Below are 17,581 nucleotides of genomic sequence, written 5' to 3' on the forward strand. Positions count from 1 at the left end.
CCTTAAGGGGTGTTTTCCAACGCGCCCTAACTTCTGGCGGGAAAGGGTATACCGCCCATAATTTTCTATCGGGGGGAACCCACGCATCATCACACACTTTATTTAATTTATCTGATTCAGGAAAAACTATGGTAGTTTTTTCACATCCCACATAATACCCTCTTTTGTGGTACTTGTAGTATCAGAAATATGTAACACCTCCTTCATTGCCTTTAACGTGTGGCCCTAATAAGGAATACGTTTGTTTATTCACCGTCGACACTGGATTCAGTGTCCCTGTCTGTGTCTGTGTCGACCGACTAAAGTAAACGGGCGTTTTAAAACCCCTGACGGTGTTTTTGAGACGTCTGGACCGGTACTAATTGTTTGTCGGCCGTCTCATGTCGTCAACCGACCTTGCAGCGTGTTGACATTATCACGTAATTTCCTAAATAAGCCATCCATTCCGGTGTCGACTCCCTAGAGAGTGACATCACCATTACAGGCAATTGCTCCGCCTCCTCACCAACATCGTCCTCCTACATGTCGACACACACGTACCGACACAGCACACACACAGGGAATGCTCTGATAGAGGACAGGACCCACTAGCCCTTTGGAGAGACAGAGGGAGAGTTTGCCAGCACACACCAAAAACGCTATAATTATATAGGGACAACCTTATATAAGTGTTTTCCCTTATAGCATCTTAATATATATAAGCATATCGCCAAATTAGTGCCCCCCCTCTCTGTTTTAACCCTGTTTCTGTAGTGCAGTGCAGGGGAGAGCCTGGGAGCCTTCCCTCCAGCCTTTCTGTGAGGGAAAATGGCGCGGTGTGCTGAGGAGATAGGCCCCGCCCCTTTTTCGGCGGCCTCGTCTCCCGCTCTTAACGGATTCTGGCAGGGGTTAAATATCTCCATATAGCCTCCGGAGGCTATATGTGAGGTATTTTTAGCCAAATTAGGTATTCATTTGCCTCCCAGGGCGCCCCCCTCCCAGCGCCCTGCACCCTCAGTGACTGCCGTGTGAAGTGTGCTGAGAGGAAAATGGCGCACAGCTGCAGTGCTGTGCGCTACCTTTAGAAGACTGAGGAGTCTTCTGCCGCCGATTCTGGACCTCTTCTTACTTCAGCATCTGCAAGGGGGCCGGCGGCAAGGCTCCGGTGACCATCCAGGCTGTACCTGTGATCGTCCCTCTGGAGCTGATGTCCAGTAGCCAAGAAGCCAATCCATCCTGCACGCAGGTGAGTTCACTTCTTCTCCCCTCTGTCCCTCGTTGCAGTGATCCTGTTGCCAGCAGGACTCACTGTAAAGTAAAAAACCTAAGCTAAACTTTCTCTAAGCAGCTCTTTAGGAGAGCCACCTAGAATTGCACCCTTCTCGGCCGGGCACAAAAATCTAACTGGCTTGGAGGAGGGTCATAGGGGGAGGAGCCAGTGCACACCACCTGATCGGAAAGCTTTACTTTTGTGCCCCGTCTCCTGCGGAGCCGCTATTCCCCATGGTCCTTTCAGGAACCCCAGCATCCACTAGGACGATAGAGAAAAAAAATTCAGCAATTGTGAAAGTCCATGCTGCACTGCAGGTGGGTCAGATGTAACATGTGAAGAGATTTAGATTTGGGTGGGTTATACTGTTTCTGTGCAGGGTAAATACTGGCTGCTTTATTTTTACACTGCAATTTAGAGGATTTCAATTTGGACACACCCCACCCAAATCTAACTCAGCACATGTTACATCTGCCCCCCTGCAGTGCACATGGTTTTGCCCATTAGTGTGTTTTTTGGTTTGCCAACTCTGAACAAACCTCCCAACATGACCCTCTCTAGGCAGGACAGAAAGCTCTGCTCCTGGACTTCCCTCTTAATGTATGATTGCCATCACCTCTGCTGAAACATCTTTATTATCCATTAACCTGTTCGACACAGGTGCTGGCAGTCATACATTAAGAGGGAAGTCCAGGAGCAGAGCTTTCTGTTCCTCCTGGAGAGTGTCATGTTGGGAGGTATGGAATAATACTCACTGTACATAAACCTGTAACTTTAGTTACATTGCTGGTTACACTGAGCTTTAGCGCTCTATGATTAGACCTTTCATAAATCTTGTTTGAAGAACAGTTATTCTAGGGTTTAAGGGCCAATACTCTTAATCCATTTACTATTGGAGACCACTGCACCAGGAACACTTCTCTGCAGTTATTAGGTGTGTACGTGTGAAGAAACGCAGAGGATAGATTACCCTATACAGCCAGCAGTGTATGAGTCATAGTGAACACTTTCCAGGAAGTGTCTGTACATTCTGCAAGTGCCCAACAGTCCACTGCTTCTCTACACCCCAGCCTCACTTCCTCCTGCCATCTTTGCTAGTCACCAATTCCCACTCATTCAGGGTTCCTCATAACCTCTAATTTTATTCCTTCATCAGACTACAATCCAGCCTCGGCCACATTTCCATTTTAGCTTACCACCCCTCCTCCCAACAGTACACAGTCTGTTCTCTTCCTGCACAGACATCCACTATACATTTTAAGCACATTTGAGCAGTGCCCTCTAAAGTTAGGAAGCCTAAACAGCTCCAAGCCTATGCCAACCCCACCTGAATTGCACATGTCATACAGAGGCATGGCCACTGGAACTGCAGCAGTGCCCGTACAGTCTTCAATACACTCTGGGCAGCTGTAAGCATGGAGTTGTGCCTGCCTGTAGTGTGCAAAGGGAGCTACAAGTGGTAACGCCACAACCATACTGGCTGCCCTTCCTGGCACACTGCTAACCAGAAGCAGCGGGCATAAGTGCCACCCAGAGCTTCACATTTCTTACTATGGTTACATTATTCAGCAGCTTTGTAAAACTGATCTTTGATACCACCAGAAGTCTAAAGCCATACACTTACAGTTTTAGTAATAACTAAGAGGGCAAATTTAGCAGAACATGTTTATGGGCAAATTACAAGGAGTTTGAGGGTCCCATTTGTCCAGTGTGCCATCACAGCTCTTTAAACTGTAGGCCAGTGGTTCCCAAACTCTGGGCAGAGGTATTAAGCCTGGAGAAGCAATACAGAAGTGAAGTAGAAGCAATGTGAATCAGAAGTGACAGAAGTAAAAGTGAAGTAGAAGCATATACAGAAGCCAAGCGAAGTGAATCAGAAGCAATACAGTAGCTTAGTGAATCAGAAGCAAAGGGAATCAGAAGCAAAGCGGAGTAGAGGTGGATCAGAAGCAAAGCAAAGTGAAGTCGGAGCAAAACGAAGTAGAAGCGAAGTATAAGCAAAGTGAATCAGAGAAGCAAAGTAGAAGTGAATCAGGAGTGTAGTAGAAGCGAAGCAAAGTAGAAGCGAAGTGAATCAGAAACGTAGAAGTGAATCAGAAGCGAAGCAAAGTAGAAGCCAAAGCAATACACAAGCGATACAGTAGCAAAGTAGAAGCGAAGTGAATCGGAAGTGAAGCAGAGATAACAAACCAGCCAATCAGATTTGAAGAAAAAAAAAAAAAAAAAAAAAAAGACAGGAGCTGGTGCGTTATCAGTCACCTTGCACTTATCACTGCTTTATCCCTTCTCCAGGCTTAATACATCTGACCCCGTCCTTAAGGCATCCTAACAGTGCAGGTTTTAAAGATGGCCATGGCTCAGCACAGATGGTTAAGTCGAATTGAGGTACAAAGTTCTATTCATGAAGCAGTGAAAAGCCCCATTTTATGGTTAATGGGGCTTTTGTCTGCTACCCTCAATTCACAAACCAGGTTTCCGTTGAGAAGATTACTTCTCCTGCGAGTTCCCTGCTCTGTGCTGAAATCGCATTATCATACAGTTGAAAGGCAACTGCAATTCATGTAGCCGTGGAGAGCAGTTTTCTTCTTTCTGCTCACTTCTCTGTGTAGCTTCGCCATCTCAGGATGGTGGAGTTGGCACCAGTGACAAGAGCTCCACAGTATTTTTACTCAGCCTTGCTGCAGCCACTCTCGCCTGTTGGCTCCGCCCATTTTTCCCAGCCTGCACCGCTCCTGGTAGCAGGCAAACCAAAATTCAGCTTGACTGGGGGCAGACAGATGTCCTATGCGGGGCATGGCTCTCTGTAAGGTAATGCGCATGCGACTCCAATGAAGCAGGCGTGGCAGCAGAGAAGAGGGCATCGTTGACAGGCAGGTTAGCACTATGCAACAGAGTTCAGGCAGGAATTAATGAATTGCGGCAAAGATATGCTAAAAACCCAGACATACAAATGCAATGCTTGGTGATGAGTTCAACCAAAACATCACATTTGTTCATGAATAGAACACTTAAGTCACCGGCTGCCAAACATGGATATACTTAACCGGGACCATTAGGGTGCCTTGAAGTTAGAGTTCGGGAACCTCTGCTGTAGGTGTTACCCACACCTTTTAGGGCTCAGTAGCCCACCTCTATGCACTGTAAGAGGAAACACTTGCCTTTTGGGTTGTAGGGAACAAACTTCTCAATTTCAGGGTAGTTCTGCTTGAAATGTGTTTCAGAAACCTAAAAACAGAAGTCATGTAAATTACACACAGGTAAGCAGCAGGCGAGCCATTGACTGGCATACCGTGATCAGGGATCGATAAAAAGTATGCCAATGCAGGTCACACGCCAAACATACAATACTAGGTGATTCATTGCGCCCCACAGGTGCTCTTCACAGTCATAAGGGGCTATGCCCCCTTAACCTTTGCACACCCTTGTGGCGGGCAATATTTGTATTATATGGAATATTACCTCCAATCATAATTGTGTGAAGGGTTAAATACTGCATGGACAAAGGGCACAAAATGGTTAAGGGGTTATAACCCCTTGCAATGGTGTGAACAGCGCATGCAGGGCCTGATGAATCACCTAGTAGGTGCTGTGGCTGGGGGAGAGGTGGTTGCAGGAGGGGCTGGTGCAGTGGTCCAGAGCCACTGCAGATGGGGGAGGGGTGGGTGCAGTGGTGCCGTGGGTGGGGGTCTGGAGCCACTGTGGGTGGTGGAGGGGGGGTGCCGCAGATAGGGCTGGGAGGTACTGTGAGTGGGGAGAGGCAGGTAATGCCCCTCCTGCTGGAAGCAGCCAAGCTGCTGTCCTCCCTTTGGCAGTGGCTCTCCCCCTGAGAATTACACAGCAGTCAGTCACTATTGTTAGCGCTGGTGTCCCAACGTGCTGCGTTACAGGGAAGATGCATTAAATTACAGCTCCCAACAGGCCTTAGCGCCAGAATGCTTTGGCGCTAAGGGCTGCTGGGAGCTGTAGTTTAGTGCATTTACTTCCATGTAATGCAGCACTTTGGGACACCAGCGCTAATAGTGACTGGCAGAACAGACTCGCTGAATCAATGTAAAAGGTGAGACTGCTGTGCAGTATCTGACACTGCACAGCACTGTCACTTTTACATTGACTCAGAGTCCAGACATTACCCTCCGCGATATCACCTACTCTATCCGTTAGATTAGCCATCTCAGGGCTCCCAGGCCAGGTGCTGTGTTGCGGAGTCAGGGCCTCTGGGGATCTGGGTGCGGCTGTGGTGAGGAGGCACTTCAGTGACATCACGCGCAGAGAGGCTCCGGGGCTCAGAGTATGTGCACAGGGAGGGCTCTGAAAACCTTCCACTGCACTGCTTTCATACACATCTATGATGGTGGCCACAGCAGCTTTTGTTTCACCTGCGCCATGTCTAGGGAGTGGGGATTGTTGCTAGTGGAGGGGACAGGTGGACTGGCAGCAGGACATAGGACGCTGCAGTACAAGTTCCCCCCCCTCTATATACAGCACAGATACTTGCTGCAGATGCAGTGGCATAGCCTCCAGCTGTACCCGTTTGGCAGGTACAGTACTTTTTTTATGGTCTGTACTGATTTTTGGCTCTCCAAATCTCCATTGAAAGTATAGAAAAGGGGTGTGGCCATATCACCTTTTCAAATTTGTACCGATTTTTGTGTAAATTGTTGTAGGGTATGATAATGCAGAGGGCCTATTTTGGGGTGTGGACTGGAGCTGCAGCTCCATCAGCCCCATTGTTCATCCTGCTCTGGGAACAAAGCAGACAGAGCGCAGAGCCTCCCATTGGATGTAACCTGTGTGGGAGGGTGTTTATCACCCAATCAGCTGAGGACTGGGTGCAATAAGAATTTACTCACCGGTAATTCTATTTCTCGTAGTCCGTAGTGGATGCTGGGAACTCTGTAAGGACCATGGGGGATAGCGGGCTCCGAAGGAGGCTGGGCACTCTAGAAAGATCTTAGACTACCTGGTGTGCACTGGCTCCTCCCACCATGACCCTCCTCCAAGCCTCAGTTAGGTACTGTGCCCGGACGAGCGTACACAATAAGGAAGGATTTTGAATCCCGGGTAAGACTCATACCAGCCACACCAATCACACCGTACAACTCGTGATATGAAACACAGTTAACAGTATGAAACAATAGAGCCTCTCAACAGATGGCTCAATAACCCGATTTAGTTAACAATAACTATGTACAAGTAATGCAGATAAACCGCACTTGGGATGGGCGCCCAGCATCCACTACGGACTACGAGAAATAGAATTACCGGTGAGTAAATTCTTATTTTCTCTAACGTCCTAGTGGATGCTGGGAACTCTGTAAGGACCATGGGGATTATACCAAAGCTCCCAAACGGGCGGGAGAGTGCGGATGACTCTGCAGCACCGAATGAGAGAACTCCAGGTCCTCCTCAGCCAGGGTATCAAATTTGTAGAATTTTGCAAACGTGTTCGTAGCTGCTCGGCAAAGTTGTAAAGCCGAGACCCCTCGGGCAGCCGCCCAAGATGAGCCCACATTCCTTGTGGAATGGGCATTGACAGATTTTGGCTGTGGCAGGCCTGCCACAGTATGTGCAAGCTGAATTGTACTACAAATCCAACGAGCAATAGTCTGCTTAGAAGCAGGAGCACCCAGCTTGTTGGGTGCATATAGGATAAACAGCGAGTCAGATTTTCTGACTCCAGCCGTCCTGGAAACATATATTTTCAGGGCCCTGACAACGTCTAGCAACTTGGAGTCCTCCAAATCCTTAGTAGCCGCAGGCACCACAATAGGCTGGTTCAGGTGAAACGCTGACACCACCTTAGGGAGAAACTGGGGACGAGTCCTCAATTCTGCCCTATCCATATGGAAAATCAAATAAGGGCTTTTACAAGACAAAGCCGCCAATTCTGATACTCGCCTGGCAGAAGCCAAGGCCAATAACATAACCACCTTCCCTGTGAGATATTTCAGATCCACGGTTTTTAGTGGTTCAAACCAAAGTGATTTTAAGAAAACTCACCACGTTGAGATCCCAAGGTGCCACAGGAGGCACAAACGGGGGCCGACTATGCAGCACTCCTTTTATAAATGTCTGAACTTCAGGTACTGAAGCTAGTTCTTTTTAGAAAGAAAATCGACAGAGCCGAGATCTGTACCTTAATGGAACCCAATTTAAGGCCCATAGTCACTCCTGCTTGCAGGAAATGCAGAAATCGACCTAGTTGAAATTCCTCTGTTGGGGCCCTTTCGGCCTCACACCATGCAACATATTTTCGCCATATGCGTTGATAATGAGTTGCTGTAACCACTTTCCTGGCTTTAGTAAGCGTAGGAATTACTTCCTCCGGAATACCCTTTTCCTTCAGGATCTGGCGTTCAACCGCCATCCCGTCAAACGCAGCCGCGGTAAGTCTTGGAACAGACAGGGCCCCTGCTGCCGCAGGTCCTGACTGAGTGGCAGAGGCCATTGGTCCTCTGATATAAATTCTTGAAGTTCTGGGTACCAAGCTCTTCTTGGCCATCCACGAGTATCGTTCTTACTCCTCGCCTTCTTATTATTCTCAGTACCTTTGGTATGAGAGGCAGAGGGGAGAGCACCTAAACCGACTGGTACACCCACGGTGTTACCAGAGCGTCCATAGCCATCGCCTGAGGGTCCCTTGACCTGGAGCAATATCTTTTTTAGCCTTTTGTTAAGGCGGGACGCCATCATGTCCACCTGTGGCCTTTCCCAATGGTGTACAATCCTATTGGAAGACTTCTGGAGGAAGTCCCCATTCTCCCGGGTGGAGGTCGTGTCTGTTGAGAAGATCTGCTTCCCAGTTGTCCACTCCAGGAATGAACACTGCTGACAGTGCTAACACATGATTTTCCGCCTATCGGAGAATCCTTGTGGCTTCTGCCATCGCCATCCTGCTTTTTGTGCCGCCCTGTTGATTACATGGGCGACTGCCGTGATGTTGTCTGATTGGATCAGTACCGGCTGGTTTTGAAGCAGAGGCCTTTGTAAATGGCCCTCAGATCCAGAATATTTATGTGTAGGGAAATAACCTGACTTGACCAAAGTCCCTGGAAGTTTCTTCCCTATGCGACTGCCCCCCAGCCTCAAAGGCTGGAATCCATGGTCACTAGGACCTAGTCCTGTATGCCGAACCTGCGGCCCTCTTGAAGATGGGCACTCTGCAGCCACCACAGTAGAGATAACCCTGTCTCCAAGGACCAGGGTATCAGCCTATGCATCGGAAGATGCGATCCGGACCACTTGTCCAACAGGTCCCTCTGAAAAGTTCTTGTATGGAACCTGCCTAATGGGATTGCTTCGTAAGAAGCTACCATTTTTCCCAGGACTCGCGTGCAATGATGCACCGCTACCTATTTTGGTTTCAGGAGGTCTCTGACTAGAGATGACAACTCCTTGGCTTTCTCCTCCGGGAGAAACTATTTCTGGTTTATGTCCAGAACCATCCCCAGGAACAGTAGACGTGTCATAGGAACCACCTGTGACTTTGGACTGTTTAGAATCCACCTATGCTGTTGTAGCACTTTCCAAAATAGTGCTACCCCGACTACCAACTGCTCCTTGGACCTCGCCCTTATAACGAGATTGTCCAATTACGGGATAATTACAACCCCTTTTTTTTGAAGGAGTATCATTTCGGCCATTACCTTGATAAAATACCCTCGGTGCCATGTACAGTCCAAACGGCAGTGTCTGGACTTGGTAATGGTAATCCTGTACCACAAATCTGAGGTACTCCTGGCGAGGATGGTAAATGGGGACATGCAGGTAAGCATCCTTGATGTCCCGGGATACCATGTAATCCCCCTCGTCCAGGCTTGCAATAACCGCCCTGAGCGATTCCATCTTGAACTTGAATTTTTTTATGTTCAAGGATTTTAAATATAAAATGGGTCACACCGAACCATGCGGTTTCGGTACCCCAACCCGTGTGGAATAGTAACCCCGTCCTTGTTGAAGTAGGGGCACCTTGAGTATTACCTGCTGGGAATACCGCTTATTAATTGCCTCTAGCACAGCCTCCCTGCTTGAGGGAGTTGTCAGCAAGGCATATTTTAGGAAACGGCTGGGGGGGGAGACATCTCTAATTCCAGCTTGTACCCCTGAAATACTACTTGGAAGAAACAGGGATCCACCTGTGAGCGAGCCCACTAATTGCTGAAATTTTTGAGGCGGCCCCCCACCGTACCTGGCTACACCTGTGGAGCACCCGCGTCATGGTGTGTACTCACAGGAGGCGGGGGAAGAATCTTGATTCTGGGAACAGGCTGACTGGTGCAGCTTTTTCCCTCTACCCTTGTCTCTGTACAGAAAGGAAGCGCCATTTGACCCGCTTGCTTTTCTGAAGCCGAAAGGACTACCTTTTTCTGTGAGGAAACCCGAGGTAAAATTATTTCTTCCCAGCAGTTGCTGTGGATACGAGGTCCCAGAGACCATCCCCAAATAATTCCTCACTCTTATAAGGCTCTCTATGCGCTTTTTAAGTCAGCATCACCTGTCCAGTGACAGGTCTCTAATACCCTCCTGACAGAATGGACATTACATTTATTTTGGATGCCAGCCGGCAAAATATCCCTCTGTGCATCCCCCATATATAAGACAACGTCTTTAATATGTTTTTATGTTTGCCAACTATTATCCCTGTTTGACAGGGTCACCAACCACGCTGCAGCAGCACTATCTGCAGGTCTCAGTCTAGTACCTTAGTGTGTAAATACAGACTTCAGGATAGCCTCCTGTTTTTTTTTATCAACAGGTACCTATTAAAGTGGCCGTATCCTAAGACGGCAGTGCCACCTTTTTTGACAAACGTGTGAGCGCCTTATCCACCCTAGGGGATATCTCCCAGCGTAAATTATCCTCCTGGCGGGAAAGGGTACGCCATCAGTAACTTTTTATAAATTACCAGTTTCTTAACGGGGGAACCCACACTTTTCACACACTTCATTTATTCATCTGATGGGGGAACAAAACACTGCCTGTTTTTTCTCCCCAAACCTAAAACCCATTTATAGAGGTTAAAGTCAGAAATGTATAACACATTTTTTATTGCCGGGATCAAGTCACGGATTGGATTGTGTATATGTCTCCACCTTGTCGACACTGGAGTCAGACTCCGTGTCGACATCTGTGTCTGCCATCTGAGAGAGCGGGCGTTTGAGCCCCTGATGGCCTTTGAGACGCCTGGGCAGGCGCGGACTGCGAAGCCGGCTGTCCCACAGCTGTTACGTCATCCACCCTTTTATGTAAGGAGTTGACACTGTCGGTTAATACCTTTTACCTCTCTATCCACTCTGGTGTCGGCCCCACAGGGGGCGACATCACATATATCGGCCTCTGTTCCGTCACCATATAAGCCTCCTCATTCAACATGTCGACACAGCCGTACCGACACACCGCAGACACAGGGAATGCTCTAAACGAGGACAGGACCCACAAAAGCCCTTTGGGGGGACAGAGTGAGAGTATGCCAGCACACACCAGAGCGCTATATACTGCAGGGACTAACTGAGTTATGTCCCCTATAGCTTTATATCTATCTATCTATCTATATATAATGTATACTGCGCCTAAATTTAGTGCCCCCTCTCTCTCTTTTTTTAACCCTTGTAGACTGCAGGGGAGAGCCAGGGAGCTTCCCTCCAACGGAGCTGTGAGGGAAAATGGCGCCAGTGTGCTGAGGAGATAGGCTCCGCCCCTTTTTCGCGGCCTATTCTCCCGTTTTTTATGGACTTCTGGCAGGGGTATTTACCTCATATATAGCCCCCGGGGCTATATATTGAGGTATTTTTGCCAGCCAAGGTGTTTTTATTGCTGCCTCAGGGCGCCCCCCCCCCAGCACCCTCAGTGACCGGAGTATGAAGTGTGTGAGAGGAGCAATGGCGCACAGCTGCAGTGCTGTGCGCTACCTTGGTGAAGACTGAGTCTTCATGCTGCCGATTTTCCGGACCATCTTCTTGCTTCTGGCTCTGTAAGGGGGACGGCGGCGCGGCTCCGGGACCGAACATCAAGGCTGGGCCTGCGGTCGATCCCTCTGGAGCTAATGGTGTCCAGTAGCCTAAGAAGCCCAATCCGGCTGCAAGCAGGCGAGTTCGCTTCTTCTCCCCTTAGTCCCTCGCTGCAGTGAGCCTGTTGCCAGCAGGTCTCACTGAAAAGAACAAATTCTAAGACTATAACTTTCTAAGAGCTCAGGAGAGCCCCTAGTGTGCATCCAACCTCGGCCGGGCACGAAATCTAACTGAGGCTTGGAGGAGGGTCATGGTGGGAGGAGCCAGTGCACACCAGGTAGCCTAAGATCTTTCTAGAGTGCCCAGCCTCCTTCGGAGCCCGCTATCCCCCATGGTCCTTACGGAGTTCCCAGCATCCACTAGGACGTTAGAGAAATAAGATTTTACTCACCGGTAAATCTATTTCTCGTAGTCCGTAGTGGATGCTGGGTACTCCGTAAGGACCATGGGGAATAGACGGGCTCTGCAGGAGACTAGGCACTCTAAAGAAAAGATTAGGTACTATCTGGTGTGCACTGGCTCCTCCCTCTATGCCCCTCCTCCAGACCTCAGTTAGGGAAACTGTGCCCGGAAAAGCTGACATTACAAGGAAAGGATTTGGAATCCAGGGTAAGACTCATACCAGCCACACCAATCACACTGTACAACTCGTGATAACTATACCCAGTTAACAGTATGAACAACTGAGCCTCATTAAACTGATGGCTCAGAACAAAAAACCCTATATAGTTAAGCAATAACTATATACAAGTATTGCAGAATTCCACACTTGGGATGGGATCCCAGCATCCACTACGGACTACGAGAAAGATTTACCGGTGAGTAAAATCTTATTTTCTGACGTCCTAGTGGATGCTGGGTACTCCGTAAGGACCATGGGGATTATACCAAAGCTCCCAAACGGGCGGGAGAGTGCAGATGACTCTGCAGCACCGAATGAGCAAACTCAAGGTCCTCCTCAGCCAGGGTATCAAACTTGTAGAATTTTGCAAACGTGTTTGATCTCGACCAGGTAGCAGCTCGGCAAAGTTGTAAAGCCGAGACCCCTCGGGCAGCCGCCCAAGAAGAGCCCACCTTCCTCGTGGAATGGGCTTTGACCGATTTAGGATGCGGCAGTCCAGCCGCAGACTGTGCAAGTTGAATCGTACAACAGATCCAGCGAGCAATAGTCTGCTTTGAAAGAAGTAGCACCCAGCTTGTTGGGTGCATGCAGGATAAATAGCGAGTCAGTTTTTCTGACTCTAGCCGTCCTGGAAACAGATTTTCAGGGCCCGGACTACATCCAGCAACTTGGAAGCCTCCAAGTCCTGAGTAGCCGCAGGCACCACAATAGGTTGGTTCAAATGAAACGCTGATACCACCTTAGGGAGAAACTGGGGACGAGTCCTCAATTCTGCCCTGTCCATATGGAAGATCAGATGGCGGCTTTTACATGACAAAGCCGCCAATTCTGACACACGCCTAGCCGAAGCCAAGGCCAAAAGCATGACCACTTTCCAAGTGAGATTTCAACTCCATGGTCTGAAGTGGCTCAAAACAATGTGATTTTAGGAAATCCAACACAACGTTGAGATCCCAAGGTGCCACTGGGGGCACAAAAGGGGGCTGAATATGCAGCACTCCCTTAACAAACGTCTGAACTTCAGGCAGTGAAGCCAGTTCTTTTTGAAAGCAAATAGACGGGGCCGAAATCTGGACTTTAATGGATCCCAATTTTAGGCCCAGTCACTCCTGACTGTAGGAAGTGCAGAAATCGACCCAGCTGAAATTCTTCTGTTGGGGCCTTCATAGCCTCACACCAAGCAACATATTTTCGCCATATGCGGTGATAATGTTTTGCCGTCACATCCTTCCTAGCTTTTATCAGCGTAGGAATGACTTCAACCGGAATGCCCTTTTCCACCAGGATCCGGCGTTCAACCGCCATGCAGTCAAACGCAGCCGCGGTAAGTCTTCGAACAGACAGGGCCCCTGCTGTAGCAGGTCTTGTCTGAGAGGCAGAGGCCAAGGGTCCTCTGAGATCATTTCTTGTAGTTCCGGGTACCAAGTCCTTCTTGGCCAATCCGGAACGATGAGTATAGTTCTTACTCCTCTCCTTCTCATTAGTCTCAGTACCTTTGGTATGAGAGGAAGAGGGAACATAAACCGTCTGGTACACCCACGGTGTCACTAGAGCGTCCACAGCGATCGCCTGAGGGTCCCTTGACCTGGCGCAATATCTTTAGCTTTTTGTTGAGGCGGGACGCCATCATGTCCACCTGTGGCCTTTCCCAACAATTTACAATCAGCTGGAAGACTTCTGGATGAAGTCCCCACTCTCCCGGGTGGAGGTCATGCCTGCTGAGGAAGTCTGCTTCCCAGTTGTCCACTCCCGGAATGAACACTGCTGACAGTGCTATCACATGATTTTCCGCCCATCGGAGAATCCTTATGGCTTCTGCCATAGCCATCCTGCTTCTTATGCCGTCCTGTCGGTTTACATGGGCGACCGCTGTGATGTTGTCTGACTGAATCAGCACCGGCTGGTTTTGAAGCAGGGGTCTTGCCTGACTTAGAGCATTGTAAATGGCCCTTAGTTCCAGAATATTTATGTGTAGGGAAGCCTCCTGACTCTACCATTGTCCTTGGTAGTTTCTTCCCTGAGTGACTGCCCCCCAACCTCGGAGGCTTGCATCCGTGGTCACCAGGACCCAGTCCTGTATGCCGAATCTGCGGCCCTCGAGAAGATAAGCACTCTGCAGCCACCACAGCAGAGACACATTGGCCCTCGGGGACAGGGTGATCAGCCGATGCATCTGAAGATGCGATCCGGACCACTTGTCTAACAGATCCCACTGAAAGATCCTTGCATGGAACCTGCCGAATGGAATTGCCTCGTAAGAAGCTACCATCTATCCCAGGACTCGCGTGCAGTGATGCACCGACACCTGTTTTGGTTTTAGGAGGTCTCTGACCAGAGATGACAACTCCTTGGCCTTCTCCTCCAGGAGAAACACCTTCTTCTGTTCTGTGTCCAGAATCATACCCAGGAACAGCAGACGTGTCGTAGGAACCAGCTGAGACTTTGGGATATTCAGAATCCAGCCATGCTGTTGTAGCACTTCCTGAGATAGTGCTACTCCGACCAACAACTGTTCCCTGTACCTCGCCTTTATAAGGAGATCGTCCAAGTACGTGATAATTATAACTCTTCTTCCGAAGGAGTATCATCATTTCGGCCATTACTTTGGTAAATACCCTCGGTGCCGTGGACAGACCAAACGGCAATGTCTGGAATTGGTAATAGCAAGCCTGTACCACAAAACGGAGGTACACCTGGTGAGGTGGTTAAATGGGGACATGTAGGTAAGCATCCTTGATGTCCAGTGATACCATGTAATCCCACCTCTTCCAGGCTTGCAATAACCGCCCTGAGCGATTCCATTTTGAACTTTCTTATATAAGTGTTCAAGGATTTAAAATTTAGAATGGGTCTCACCGAACCGTCTGGTTTCGGTACCACAAACATTGTGGAATAGTAACCCTGTCCCTTTTGAAGGAGGGGAACTTTGATTATCACCTGCTGGAGGTACAGCTTGTGAATTGCCGCCAGTACTACCTCCCTGTCCTGGGGAGTAGCTGGCAAGGCTGATTTGAGGTAACGGCGAGGGGGAGACGTCTCGAACTCCAGCTTGTATCCCTGAGATACCACTTGTAGAACCCAGAGATCCACCTGTGAGCGAACCCACTGGTCACTGAAGTTCCGGAGACATGCCCCCACCGCACCTGGCTCCACCTGTGGAGCCCCAGCGTCATGCGGTGGATTTAGTGGAAGCAGGGGAGGATTTTTGTTCTTGGGAACTGGCTGTATGGTGCAGCTTTTTCCCCTATACCCCTGCCTCTGGGCAGAAAGGATGCGCCTCTAACTCGCTTGCCTTTGAGGCCGAAAGGACTGTACTTGATAATACGGTGCTTTCTTAGGCTGTGAGGGAACCTGAGGTAAAAAAAAAAAAAAAAAAAAAAAAAGTCTACTTCCCAGCTGTTGCTGTGGATACGAGGTCCGAAAGACCGTCCCCAAACAATTCCTTACCCTTATAAGGCAAAATTTCCATGTGCCTTTTAGAATCAGCATCACCTGTCCACTGCAGAGTCCAGAAATGGACATTGCATTAATTCTAGATGCCAGCCGGCAAATGTCCCTCTGTGCATCTCTCATATATAAGACTACATCTTTAATATGCTCTATGGTTAGCAATATAGTGTCCCTGTCCAGGGAATCAATGTTATCAGACAGGGAATCAGACCACGCTGCTGCAGCACTACACATCCATGCTGAAGCAATAGCAGGTCTCAGTATAGTACCCGAGTGTGTATACAGACTTCAGGATAGCCTCCTGCTTTCTATCTGCAGGCTCCTTTAAGGCGGCCATATGCTGAGAAGGCAGTGCCACCTTTTTTGATAAGCGTGTGAGCGCCTTGTCCACCTTAGGGGATGTCTCCCAGCGTAACCTATCCGTTGGCGGGAAAGGGTATGCCATTAGTAACCACTTAGAAATTACTAGTTTCTTATCTGGGGAACCCCACGCTTCTTCACACAATTCATTTAACTCATCAGATGGGGGAAAAGTCACTGGCTGCTTTTTCTCCAAACATAATACCCTTTTTTGTGGTAACCGGGTTAATGTCAGAAATGTGCAACACATTTTTCATTGCCGTAATCATGCATCGGATGGCCCTAGTGGATTGTATATTTGTCTCATCCTCGTCGACACTGGAGTCAGACTCCGTGTCGACATCTGTCTGCCATCTGAGGTAGCGGGCGTTTGAGCCCCTGACGGCCTCCGAGATGCCTGGGCAGGCGCGGGCTGAGATGCCAGCTGTCCCAAAGCTGCGTCATCGAACCTTTTATGCAAGGAGTTGACACTGTCGGTTAATACCTTCCACATATCCATCCACTCAGGTGTCTGCTCCGCAGGGGGCGACATCACACTTATCGGCACCTGCTCCGCCTCCACGTAAGCGTCCTCATCAAACATGTCAACACAGCCGTACCGACACCGCACACACACAGGGAATGCTCTGACTGAGGACAAGACCCCACACCAGAGCGTTATATAACAGAGGGATATACACTATACACAAAGTGAATTTTCCCCCCCAATAGCTGCTTATATCACAATTTGTGCTTAAATTTATGTGCCCCCCCTCTTTTTTACCCTTTCTGTAGTGTATACTGCAGGGGAGAGCCTGGGGAGCATCCTTCCAGCGGAGCTGTGAAGAGAAAACGGCGCTGGCTGTGCTGAGGGAGATAGCCCCGCCCCTTCAGCAGCGGGCTTCTCCCGCATTTATAACGTTAATGGTGGGGGTTTCTGCACATATACACAGTGTTAAACACTGTATTATGTGCTTTTTATTGCCAAAAGGTATATTAATTGCAGCCCAGGGCGCCCCCCCCCAGCGCCCTGCACCCACCAGTGACCGGAGCGTGTGGTGTGCTGTGGGAGCAATGGCACACAGCTGCTACCTTATTGAAGACTGAAGTCTTCAGCCGCCGATTTCCTCCGGTTTCTTCCGTCTTCTGGCTCTGCAAGGGGGACTGCGCGGCTCCGGACGATCGAGGTCGGGCCCTGTGTTTGATCCCTCTGGAGCTAATGGTGTCCAGTAGCCTAGAAGCACAAGCTAGCTGCAAGCAGATATGTTTGCTTCTCTCCCCTAAGTCCCACATAGCAGTGAGTATTGCCAGCAGTTCTCACTGAAAATAAAAAACCTAACAAATACTTTTCTTTTTAGTGAACTCAGGAGAGCCCACTAAGTGCATCCAGCTCAGGCTGGGCACAGATTCTAACTGAGGTCTGGAGGAGGGGCATAGAGGGAGGAGCCAGTGCACACCAGATGTAGTACCTAATCTTTTCTTTAAAGAAGTGCCCAGTCTCCTGTGGAGCCTGTCTATTCCCCATGGTCCTTACAGAGTACCCAGCATCCACTAGGACATCAGAGAAAGACCTGCTGCTAACCCAATGAGAGTTCCTAGCCACCCCAGTGTTAGCCACACATTCACTCTGAGCTATTATATAGGAGATTACACTTTACATCAGAGAACCTCCTACCTGCACCAGGGAACACATAGCATACCTTTTTAGCTACTGGTACAGGTTTTTTTGCTTTAAATTCTCCTTTTTGGGATGGCACAGCTTTCTGATTTACCACTTGCTTGTTGATATTTCCCAGAGCTTTTCTTGAAGTCTTTTGTTCAAATCCACCAGAGCCAAACACTTTGCCTTGTTGGACCTTGAGAACGGCCTTAGCTTCAGATAAGCACAACAAAAGAGAATATTTATGCAGGAAC

At 49.0% G+C, this 17,581-nt stretch overlaps 1 protein-coding gene across 1 annotated transcript in view; it reads right to left on the reverse strand.

Annotated features, from left to right (window-relative positions):
* Window positions 1–17,581, reverse strand: part of PTTG1 (PTTG1 regulator of sister chromatid separation, securin) — a 37,734-nt gene that overhangs the window by 10,868 nt on the left and 9,285 nt on the right. The window contains exons 3-4 of the mRNA XM_063928762.1: window positions 17,368–17,540; window positions 4,408–4,474 (exon numbers count right to left, since the gene is read on the reverse strand). Coding sequence (XP_063784832.1) covers window positions 4,408–4,474; window positions 17,368–17,540 — 240 coding nt within the window. The remainder of the gene's footprint in view (window positions 1–4,407; window positions 4,475–17,367; window positions 17,541–17,581) is intronic.

This window comes from Pseudophryne corroboree, chromosome 6 (genome assembly GCF_028390025.1).
Source record: "Pseudophryne corroboree isolate aPseCor3 chromosome 6, aPseCor3.hap2, whole genome shotgun sequence".
NCBI lineage: Eukaryota > Metazoa > Chordata > Amphibia > Anura > Myobatrachidae > Pseudophryne > Pseudophryne corroboree.